The sequence below is a fragment of the Gorilla gorilla genome, chromosome 20 (genome assembly GCF_029281585.2).
Source record: "Gorilla gorilla gorilla isolate KB3781 chromosome 20, NHGRI_mGorGor1-v2.1_pri, whole genome shotgun sequence".
Taxonomy (NCBI): domain Eukaryota; kingdom Metazoa; phylum Chordata; class Mammalia; order Primates; family Hominidae; genus Gorilla; species Gorilla gorilla.
Genome location: NC_073244.2, coordinates 11558153 through 11569491, shown reverse-complemented (window position 1 = coordinate 11569491; position 11339 = coordinate 11558153). Strand labels below are relative to the sequence as shown.

General features: G+C 52.1%; 1 protein-coding gene across 5 annotated transcripts in view; it reads right to left on the bottom strand.

Annotated features, from left to right (window-relative positions):
• Positions 1-2364: 2364 nt before the first annotated feature.
• Positions 2365-11339, bottom strand: part of CATSPERD (cation channel sperm associated auxiliary subunit delta) — a 57168-nt gene continuing 48193 nt past the window's right edge. The window contains exons 19-23 of one of the 5 annotated variants that reach the window (XM_055371376.2): positions 10039-10167; positions 8131-8308; positions 7315-7387; positions 4783-4937; positions 2365-2723 (exon numbers count right to left, since the gene is read on the bottom strand). In XM_055371376.2, coding sequence (XP_055227351.1) covers positions 2697-2723; positions 4783-4937; positions 7315-7387; positions 8131-8308; positions 10039-10167 — 562 coding nt within the window. In that variant the 3' untranslated portion in view covers positions 2365-2696. The remainder of the gene's footprint in view (positions 2724-4782; positions 4938-7314; positions 7388-8130; positions 8309-10038; positions 10168-11339) is intronic. The other 4 variants (XM_055371371.2, XM_063702009.1, XM_055371375.2 and 1 more) reach the window with 4 other exon arrangements.

Genomic DNA, 11339 nt, shown 5'->3' with positions numbered 1-11339 from the left:
CAGGGTCCCCCTGTCCCAGGGACTGTGCCATGTGCCCTCCTGGCATCTGCAGTGATCCCCATTCATCCTTGTTTGACCCGTGGGGACACAGGCTGGGAGAGACTCCAAGTGCACTTTTGTTTTTTTGAGGCAGAGTTTCGCTCTCGTTGCCCAAGCTGGAGTGCAATGGCGTGATCTCGGCTCACTGCAACCTCTGCCTCCCGAGTTCAAGTGACTCTCCTGCCTGCCTCAGCCTCCCGAGTAGCTGGGATTACAGGTGTGCACCACCACGCCTGGTTAATTGTTTGTATTTTTAGTAGAGACAGGATCACCATGTTGGTCAGGCTGGTCTCGATCTCCTAACCTCAGGGGATCCCCCCGCCTCAGCCTACCAAAGTGCTGGGATGACAGGCGTGAGCCACCGCGCCCAGCCCCAAGCCCACTTTTCTCAGCTGCTTTTCAACTCCTTCTCCCCGAAGCCTCATTAGGGGTATCTCTGAAACTAAAACCAGGTATCCCAAGTGTCAGGGAGGTCCTGGCTGATGAGGAAGTGGGGCAAGGACCTGGATCACTTTTCTTAAAGATTAATGTGGAGTGAGGGTCACACAGTGGATGTCTGCAAGGACCCAAGCAGTAGCTTTTTTTTTCTCTCTCTGAGACAGGGTCTCGCTCCGTCACCCGGGCTGGAGTATAGCGCCGTGATCATGGCTTACTGCAGCCTCGACCTCCTGGGCTCAAGCGATCCTCCCATCTCCGCCTCCCAAGTAGCTGGAACTACAGGCGTGCACCACCACACTCAGCTAATGTCTAAAAAAATTTGTTTGTAGCGATGGGGGGGTCTTGCTGTGTTGTCCAGGCTGATCTTGAACTCCTGGCCTCAAGTGATCCCCCTGCCCCAGCCTCTTGTAGCTATGTGGGGCAATTTAAAATGATCACAGAATATATATATATATGTATTTTTTAATATATATATTTTATATATATGTAGTTTTTAATATATATTTATATATGTATTTTTAATATATATATTTTATATATATATTTTTTTAACCAAAGAGTAATCGGAAGTCATGAGACTGACCAAATTTTCACTTAAAAGGAGATGGCTGACCCTGGGGCAGTGGCTTACTGAGAATCCAAGCACTTTAGGAGGCTGAGGCAGGAGGATCGCTTGAGCTCAGGAGTTTGAGACCAGCCTAGGCAATATGTCAAAACCCCATCTCTACAAAAAAAAATAGTAAAAAAACAAAATTACCCAGGCATGCTGGCGTGGACTTGTAGTCCCAGCTACTTGGGAGGCTGAGGTGGGAAGATCACTTGAGCCCAGGAGGCAGAAGTTGCAGTAAGCCAAAATCACACCCCTGCATTCCAGCCTGGACAAAGGAGCAAGAATCTGTCTCCAAAAAAAAAAAAAAAAAAAAAAAAGGTCGGGGGTGGGGCAGGCACGGTGGCTGATGCCTGTAATCCCAGCACTTTGGAAGGCTGAGGCGGGCAGATCATGAGGTCAGGAGTTTGAGACCAGCCTGGCCAACATGGTGAAACCCTGCCTTTACCAAAAATACAAAAATTAGCCAGGCATGGTGGCAGGCGTCTGTAATCGCAGCTACTCAGGAGGCTTAGGCAGGAGAGTTGCTTGAATCTGGGAGGCAGAGATTGCAGTGAGCTGAGATCACACCACTGCACTCCAGCCTGGGCAACAGAGTGAGACTCCATCTCAAAAAAAAAAAAAGAGAGAGAGATGGCTAACCCTAGAGCACTGGCCCGTCCATAATCCCAGTACTTTGAGAGGCTGAGGCAGGAGGATCGCTTGAGTCCAGGAGTTCGAGACCAACCTGGGCAACAAAGTGAGACACTGTCTCTACTAAAAGTAAAATTAGCCATGTGTGGTGGTGGTTCCTGTAATCCAAGCTACTCAGGAGGCTGAGGAGGGAGGATCACTTAAGCCTGGGAGTTTGAGGCTGCAGTGAGCTGTGATCACACCACCACACTCTCAGCCTGGGCAACACAATGAGACCACACTGATACTAAAAAAAGAAACAAACAAACAAACAAAAACAGGCCAGGCATGGTGGCTCATGCCTGCAATCCCAGCACTTTGGGAGGCCAAGCTGGGCGGATCACGAAGGTCAGGAGTTCGAGACCATCCTGGCTAACACGATGAAACCCTGTCTCTGCTAAAAATGCAAAAAAATTAGCTGGGCGTGGTGGCGGGCCCCTGTAGTCCCAGCTACTTGGGAGGCTGAGGCAGGAGAATGGCGTGAACCCGAGAGGCGAAGGTTGCAGTGAGCCGAGATCGCGCCACTGCACTCCAGCCTGCGCGACAGAGCGAGACTCCGTTTCAAAAACAAACAAAAAACAAAAAAATGGTGAACACATACCGCTTCCTGCTATGTGACATTATACTTTATTTGAAGACAAGGGGTTGGGACCTTGTGGACCGGCCTCAGTGGTCAGACCTGCCTCCGTGAGGAGTGCGGTGGCATCCCGGGGGCTCTGTGCCTGCCGTGGCTGTGGCTGAGGCCCTGAACTGGCAGACCGTCTTGCATCTCCTACACAGCTGTGTCGCACACTTCTTGATCCTGCGGCCGCGTGCTGTGCGTAGCAGCTTGGGGGTCTTGTAGGCCAGCCAAACGGACCCCAGGATGCTGGAGATGATCAGTAGGATGACGACTCCGGCAGAGACTAGCTGCACGGGGAATGCTCCATACACGTAGATGCTAAAGATGGTCTCCAGTTGACAGTAGCTGCGGCGGGGGGGAAGGCGGGGAGAGGCTGTTGGGCATTGCCTTTGGGGGACTTCGCCTTATCTCTGGCAAAGGTGTTCAGACCCACAGGAGGGAGAACCAGGCCCACAGCAGTGACCGGGTATACCCACTTCTGTTTCCATTCACTATGCCTTTTTTTTTTTTTTGAGTCGGAGTCCCTCTCTTGTCACCCAGGCTGGAGTGCAGTGGCACGATCTCGGCTCATTGCAACCTCCGCCTCCTGAATTCAAGCAATTCTCCTGCCTCAGCCTCCCAAGTATCTGGGATTACAGGCACCTGCCAACCATGCCTGGCTAATTTTTGTATTTTTGGTAGAGATGGGGTTTCACCCTCGGCCAGGCTGGTCTCGAACTCCTGACCTCAAGTGATCTGCCCACCTCTGCCTCCCAAAATGCTGGGATTACAGGTGTGAGCCACTGCACCTGGCCCACTTTGACTTTTATGGGTTTTTGTTTTGTTTTGTTTTGTTTTGTTTTTTGAAACGGTGGAATCTGGCTCTATTACCCAGGCTGGAGTGTAGTGGTGCAATCTCGGCCCACTACAACCTCTGCCTCCCGGGTTCAAGCGATTCTCCTGCCTCAGCCTCCCGAGTAGCTGGGATTACAGGCGCCCACCATCACACCTGGCTAATTTTTAGTAGAGATGGAGTTTCTCCATGTTGGCCAGTCTTGTCTTGAACTCCTGACTTCAAGTGATCCACCTGTCCCGGCCTCCCAAAGTGTTGGGATTACAGGCGTAAGCCATTGTGCCAGGCCGACTTTTATGGGTTCTGAGTCGGCCATCCTCTCTGTGCCCTCTGGCAGCTGTCACCAGGATCCCTATTCTCCCCCAATGCCCAGGCTCTGGCTAGAGAGGGTGGAAGGGGCAAATTAACTAAATGGTCCATCAACAGCCAGGAAGTGGTGGATGACAGTGGAGGCTAGGTCAGGGCAGGAAAGGTTCAGGGGTGTCGCAGAACCCACGGCAGGGAGGGGGACAGTGCAGGTCACGTGGTGCAGGGAGCATGTGTGGCACGGGAGAGTCCCACACATGTCTCCTCTCTCCGGTGGACATCCTCACCCTCCCCAGTGCCTTCCACCTGCTGCCACCCCAGAGCTGATCCTCCTAGTCTGGGGCCTCTAGAGAAGGCAGGACCTCCATGTGTTTTTTTTTCAGGGGGTGAACTTTCATCCTTCTGGAGAGGACAGGTGATAAGTGACAATGACTTCCAGTAGGGGTGAGGATATGAGGAAGATTCCACCTGGTGTCCCCCTTCCAAAGGGACACACTGATCCACATGGCATGGCTTCGATGTGGCTTTATAATCTCCTCAGCACCTGTCAGTGCTAAATATTTAACAACTGGCTCTCAGAGGGGAAAGGCCTCCTGGGTAGTGTCTGCCAATTCCCGTAGTGTAAATATTTCCACTGTGGCTGATTCAAAGCCACTGACATGAAATTGACTGGTGTGAGATTCCTGAATTTTTTTTTTTTTTTTTTGAGATGGAGTCTCGCTCTGTTACCCAGGCTAGAGGCCAGTGAGTGGCGCAATCTCAGCTCACTGCAACCTCTGCCTCCCAGGCTCAAGCGATTCTCCTGCCTCAGCCTCCCGAGTAGCTGAGATTAAAGGCACCTGCCACCACAGCCGGCTAATTTTTGTACTTTCAGTAGAGACGGGGTTTCATCATGTTGGCCAGGCTGAAGATTCCTGAATATTTGAGTCTACTCCTGGTGAGCCAGTTTGAGCCAGCTCTGGCCTGCAGCCATCAGCACACTCTAGCCATGGGGAGTAGGAGAGGGCGACTTGGGTGCGCCAGGGCAGCGGCACGGCCTCTGGTCACTGCTGTTCCCCCAGCACTCAGTGCAGGACTCTGAAATGAGTATTTAGTTCACATGGGAACAAATGTCACCCAGAACTTAAAACATCACTTGTCCTGGGGACGGCCTGGGCTGTTGGGGGAATTCAGGTTTAGCCAGGACCTGCATGTCCCCCGAAACGGGTGACCTGCCCCCAGGGGCACCAGGCGTCCCCTGTCGTAGGGGCAGATGGGCCCACTCACCTGTAGTACGGATCCACGATCGAAATGTAGAAGACATAAAAGCCATTGTGGCCGAAAATGATCTGGTTTGCTGTCCGGCCGCCCAAGATCTGATACTGGACGTCTGGCCACCTCAAAGGGGCATTGTTGTTGGGGTCGTGGCAGCTCACATAGTTCTGTGGGGGACAGAGACATGCCCACTGGCCCTGGGGACTGGGGAGGGGGCCCTGAGCCTCCCTCCTCCCTGCGGAGGCCCTGCACCCACCCCAGTCCTCATTAGGCACGCATGGGTGGGACTCTGGGGCCAAGCGCCCATGGTGTGGGCAGGTTCATGCTCCCTGCAGAGAAGAGTGGATGGAGGCTGCTCAGCCTCCATCTCACCTGCCTCTGTTGGAGGCCGAAAGATTGAGGGTGGTGATCAACTCAGTATACCACTGGAGGCCATGTGAGTAAACAGCAAACTTTCTCATAAAAGCAGAATGTTGGCAAACTGACAAACTGCGTCTGCCGCCCAGAAGGAATGCTGAGGGCGGTCACGAGCCAGGCACAGTGTTTCTTGTGATTTGGTACATCTGAAGCCTATTAGTAATCATATGAACCTGTGATCAATTAAGCAGCTGACCAATCGTTACCTCCTCCTCCCTGCTCTTTCTTTCTTTCTTTTTTTTTTTTTTTCTTTTTTGAGATGGAGTTTCACTCTGTTGTCCAGGCTGGAGTGCAGTGGCGCAATCTCAGCTTACTGCAAGCTCCGCCTCCCGGGTGCATGCAATTCTCCTGCCTCAACCTCCCGAGTAGCTGGGACTACAGGTGCCTGCCACCGTGGCCAGCAAATTTTTTTTATTTATTTATTTTTTATTTTTTAGTAGAGACAGGATTTCACCATGTAAGCCAGGATGGTCTCAATCTCCTGAACTTGTGATCCACCCACCTCAGCCTCCCAAAGTGCTGGGATTACAGGCGTGGCCACCTCGCCTGGCCCCTCCCTGCTGTTTCTACTCAATAAATACGAAGGTCTGTGGAAGCTTGAGGGACTGCCTTTACTCACTAGAAGCGGGGAGCTCTCTTCTTCCCCATGCCTCTTCTTTAAAACAGTTTCTTTTGTCTTAAGTTTTCATTTCTACATTCGTTCCCCCTTCTTTCAGTCTTGTAATGAAGGTCTCAAGTAGTAGCAGTAGTAACTGTTGTAGTGACCGTCTCAAGTAGTAACCGTGGCAGCCTGCCACATGCCTGCTTTCAGGCCTTCCTGGGCTGTGGAGGCTGGAGGCTTAATAACTCAGCATGGGTGAGAGTCAGGCGCTGCCAATGACTTTTTTATTTTGAGACATTGTCTTCTGCTGTCCCCCAGGCTGGAGTGCGGTGGCATCATCTGGGATCACCGCAATGTCTACCTCCAAGGTTCAAGCAATTCTCCTGCCTCAGCTTTCCAAGTAGCGGGAACTACAGGTGGGTACCATCATGCCCTGCTAATTTTTGTACTTTTAGTAGAGACGGGGTTGCACCATGTTGGTCAGGCTGGTCTCTAACTCCTGACCTCAAGTGATCCATCCACCTCGGCCTCCCAAAGTGCTGGGATTACAGGCGTGAGCAACAGTACCTGGTCATTCTTTATTTATTTATTTTTAAATTTTATTTTATGTTACTTTTTTGAGAAACAGCCTCGCTCTGTTGCCCAGGCCGGAGTGCAGTGGTGCAGTTTCGGCTCACTGCAACCTTCACCTCCTGGGTTCAAGCGATTCTCTTGCCTCAAGCTCCCCAGTAACTGGAATTACAGGCGTGCACCACTATGCCCAGGTAATTTTTGTATTTTTAGTAGAGACGGGGTTTTGCCATGTTAAGCTGGTCTTGAACTCCTGTCCTCAAGTGATCTGCCCACCTTGGCCTCCCGAAGTGCTGGGATTACAGGCATGAGCCACTGTGCCTGGCCAGGAAAACTTCATGTTCTACAAAAGCAGCCACTCACCGCAGCTGATGGAAAAAAAATAGTGATGGGGCCATCTCTTAAATGCACTAGTGCAATTTGCAATGAGACAGCCCATATGAAGAATGCATATAGAAATACCAACAGAGCCGACCGGGCGCAGTGGCTCACGCCTATAATCCCAGCACTTTGGGAGGCCAAGGCGGGCAGATCACGAGGTCAGGAGTTCAAGACTAGCCTGGCCAACACGGTGAAACCCCGTCTCTACTAAAAATACAAAAATTAACCGGGCGTGGTGGCAGGTGCTTGTAAGTCCAGCTACTCAGGAGGCTGAGGCAGAAGAATCGCTTGAACTCGGGAGGTGGAGGTTGCAGTGAGCTGAGATTGCGCCACTGCACTCCAGCCTGAGGGACACAGTGAGGCTCCGTCTCAAAAAAAAAAAAAAAAAAAAGCAAATGCACAAAAAGAGCCATGACACCATCTGCTGGTGGCTTTGCTGCATGCACTGCATTCCTGATACAAAACATTGTGTCCCGGGAAGATACACGTGGACTGATGCAATCTCTTCTTTGTAGGGACAGGACATCACTCGTATGATAGAAATACACACTGAGGCTGAGCGTGGTGAATCATACCTATAATCCATGGGAGGATCGCTTCAGCCCAGGAGTTCAAAGCCAGCCTGTGTAACATACTGAAGCCCTGCCTCTACAAATAAAAAAAAATACAAAAATTAGCTGGGCATGGTGGCACACACCTGTAGTCCCAGCTAATTGGGAGGCTGAGGTGGGAGGATCACTTGAGGCTTGAGTCTTCAGTGAGCTGAGATTGCACCACTGCACTCCAGCCTGGGAGACAGAGTGAGACCCTGCCTAAAAGAAATAAAAATAAAACAGATGCACACTGAGTAAGACAGCCCGGGAATTCCATCCATCCCTCAGTAGCAAGCATTGGGATGGTCCCAGGCATTTCTCATCATCAGCAAAGCCCCCTGAACACCTTGGTGCCTGCATTTCCCGTCCTTCGGTCAGTTCCTTAAATCCTCAAAGGCCTTGTACACCCCTAAAAGGAATTGGGGTTCCCGCTAGATCCTCTAAAGGACCTTCGAGTCTTTTGCAGTCGTGATCTCTGCTCACTGCAACCTCTGCCTCCCGGGCTCAAGTGATTCTCCTGAGTAGCTGGGAGTACAGGTGTCCGCCACCATGCGTGACTGATTTTTGTATTTTTAATAGAGACGGGGTTTCGCCATGTTAGCCAGGCTGGTCTCAAACTCCTGACCTCATGATCCGCCTGCCTCGGCCTCCCAAAGTGCTGAGATTACAGGCATGAGCCACCGTGCCCCAACTCTTTCATTCCATACTCAGTTCCATGGCCGCACGGTGTCCTCACGCACTCTCCCACCCCCTGGTGGGCTGCTGATTCTTCTGGAAACGATCCTAGGGTCCTGTTACCTCTCTGTTCCAGAAGAAGGGCCCCCCGAATTCCTTTATCATGGTGGTCCAGTTCTGCGGCTGGGAGGTGCACATGGCCGACTGCGCCGTCAGGGAATAGGAGTATGAGAACTGCCCGTTCACCTCCAGTAACACATACTCGGCGTCGATGACCTCCTGGAAACTGTCTTTTCGCCACCTAGGACACAGGCACAGGGCAGGGCTGTGCAGGGAGCAGGGACAACCCAGGAAGACCCGGGCCACAGCCACCTGGACGGCTGCAAAACCACTTGGGGGGTAGGAGGTGACAGAGAGGAAACCAAAGGACGCCTGCCGCTCCCAGGTGAGGATGCCGTGTGTGGGCTGCGGGGAGGCCGGGAGAAAGAGCTGGGTGGATGGGGAGATGGGCAGCAGCCAGCACTGAGCATTGATAACACGGAGGAAGGAAAAGTCTGCTCGGAGCTAGGCGCGGCGGCTCACGCCCGTAATCTCAGCACTTTGGGAGGCTGAGGCGGGAGGATCACGAGGTCAGGAGATCGAGACCATCTTGGCTAACACGGTGAAACCCTATCTCTACTAAAAATAAAAATAAAAAAAATTAGCCGGGCGCAGTGGCGGGCACCTGTAATCCCAGCTACTCGGGAGGCTGAGGCAGGAGAATGGCGTGAACCCGGGAGGCGGAGCTTGCGGTGAGCCAAGATCGCACCACTGCACTCCAGCCTGGGCGACAGAGCGAGACTCTGTCTCAAAAAAAAAAAAAAAAAAAAAAAAAAAAAAAAAATTGGGCATTGTGGTATGCAACTGCAGTCCCAGCTACTTGGGAGGCTGAGGCAGGAGGACCGCTTGAGCCTGGGAGGTTGAGGCTGCAATGAACTGTGTTCAGGCCACTGCACTCCAGCCTGGGCAACAGAGCAAGACGCCAACACAAAAAAAAAAGAAAAAAGAAAAAAGGAAATAGAGAGAGAGAGAAAGAAAGGAAGGAAGGAAGGGAGGGGAGGAAGGAAGGAAGGGAGGGGAGGAAAGGGAGGAAAAGAAAAGAAAAAAGAAAAGAAAAAGAAAAGGTATATGAGGTGATAGGACGTAGGGTGGACCCTGATCTGATAAGACTGGTGTCCTTATAAGAACAGGAAGATGGCCAGGTGTGGTGGCTCACGCCTGTAATCCCAGCACTCTGGGAAGCTGAGGCAGGTGGATCACGAGGTCAGGAGTTCGAGACCAGCCTGACCAACATGGTAAAACCCCATCTCTACTAAAAATACAAAAACTAGCCAGGCATGGTGGCACACGCCTGTAATCCCAGATACTCGGGAGGCTGAGGCAGGAGAATCGCTTGAACCCTGGAGGTGGAGGTTGCAGTAAGCCAAGATCATGTCATTGCACTCCAGCCTGGGTGACAGAGTGGGAAAAAAAAAAAAAAAGAACAGGAAGACAGCAGGAGTGCACAGGCATAAAGAAAAGCCCGTCGGCCGGGCGCAGTGGCTCATGCCTGTAATTCCAACACTTTGAGAGGCCAAGGCAGGCGGATCATCTGAGGTCAGGAGTTCAAGACCAGCCTGCCCAACATGGTGAAACCGAATCTCTGCTAATTAGCTGGGTGTGGTGGTGGGCACCTGTGGTCCCAGCTACCTGGAAGGCTGAGGTGGGAGGATCGCTTGAGCCCAGGGGACAGAGGCTGCAGTGAGCTGAGATCATGCCACTGCACTCCATCCTAGGCGACAGAGCAAGACCCTGTCTCAAAAAAAGAAAAGGTGTTCCAGGGAGAGGGCCCTGGGGGCCAGTGGGGCTGGGGCAGGAGCACGGTGGGAAACAGTGACCATCATCATTTGGAGGGATCTAGGGGAGCCTGGAGGGCCAGGGTGGTACCCCAGGGCCAGGGAGCATGAGGCCCTGCCACCGTCCCCACCCTGCAGCACCCCCCTGGGGTCTTACAGCTCCACCACGGGCTTCCATAGGGTGTCATAGTAGACGAGGAGAGGACAGCCCAGCTGCTGGTAGGAGTAAAACACATGCAGGTCCTCGGAGGACTGCTGCCCCTGGAAGCCGGGGTCGTAGAATTCCCTTCAAGACACCAAGAAGCAGAGATGGGGAGTCTGTGAGTTCCTGCCCAGTCTGCCAACCCTTCACAGCTGCAGTTTCTTTTTTGCAAATGGGGATCGTCCATGAGAGTGGCAGGAGGTGGCATCTGAGGTGGGCGATTGAGAGCCATGGACCAGATGATATTGGAACTTCCGTTCTAGTTAATTTTTTGGCTGGAGCACAGTAATGCGAGCATGACTCACTGCAGCCTCCACCTCCTGGGCCCAAGCAATCCTCTCACCTCAGCCTCCCGAGTAGCTGGGATTACAGGCACGCGCCACCACACATGGTTAATATTTTAAATTTTTGTAGAGATGAGGTCTTGCTGTGTTGCCCAGGCTGGTCTCAAACTCCTGGCCTCAAGTGATTCCCTCACCTCAGCCTCCCAAAGTGCTGGGATTACAGGTATAAGCCACCAAGCCCAGCAAAATCTCTGCTCCTTAAATTAGATCAGTGCAAAAGTAATCGAGGTTTTTGCCTTTTTTTTTTTTTTTTTTGAGACGGAGTTTCATTATTGTTGCCCAGGCTGGAGCGCAGTGGTGCAATCTCAGCTCACTACAACCTCTGCCTCCCGGGTTCAAGTGATTCTCTTGCCTCAGTCTCCTGAGAAGCTGGGATTACAAGTGCCCGCCACCACGCCCGGCTAATTTTTTGTGTTTTTAGTAGAGATGGGGGTTTCATCATGTTGGCTGGGCTGGTCTTGAACTCCTGACTTCAGGTGATCCACCCACTTCAGCCTCCCAAAGTGCAGGGATTACAGGGGCGACCCACTGCGCCCGGTCGGTTTTTGTCATTACTTTCAATGGCAAAAACCGTAATTACTTTTTTTTTTTTTTTTTTTGAGACTGAGTCTCGCTCTGTTGCCCAGGCTGGAGTGCAGTGGCGTGATCTCAGCTCACTGCAACCTCCGCCTCCCAGGTTGAAGAAATTCTCCCACCTCAGCCTCCTGAGTAGCTGGGACTACAGGCATGTGCCACCACGCCTGGCTAATTTTTGTATTTTTGGTAGAGACGGGGTTTCACCACGTTGGCCGGACTGCTCTTGAACTCCTGACCTCAAGTGATCCACCCATCTTGGCCTCCCAAAGTGCTGGGATTACAGGCATGAGCCACCCTGCCCGGCCAAAACCATAATTACTTTTGCACCAACTAATA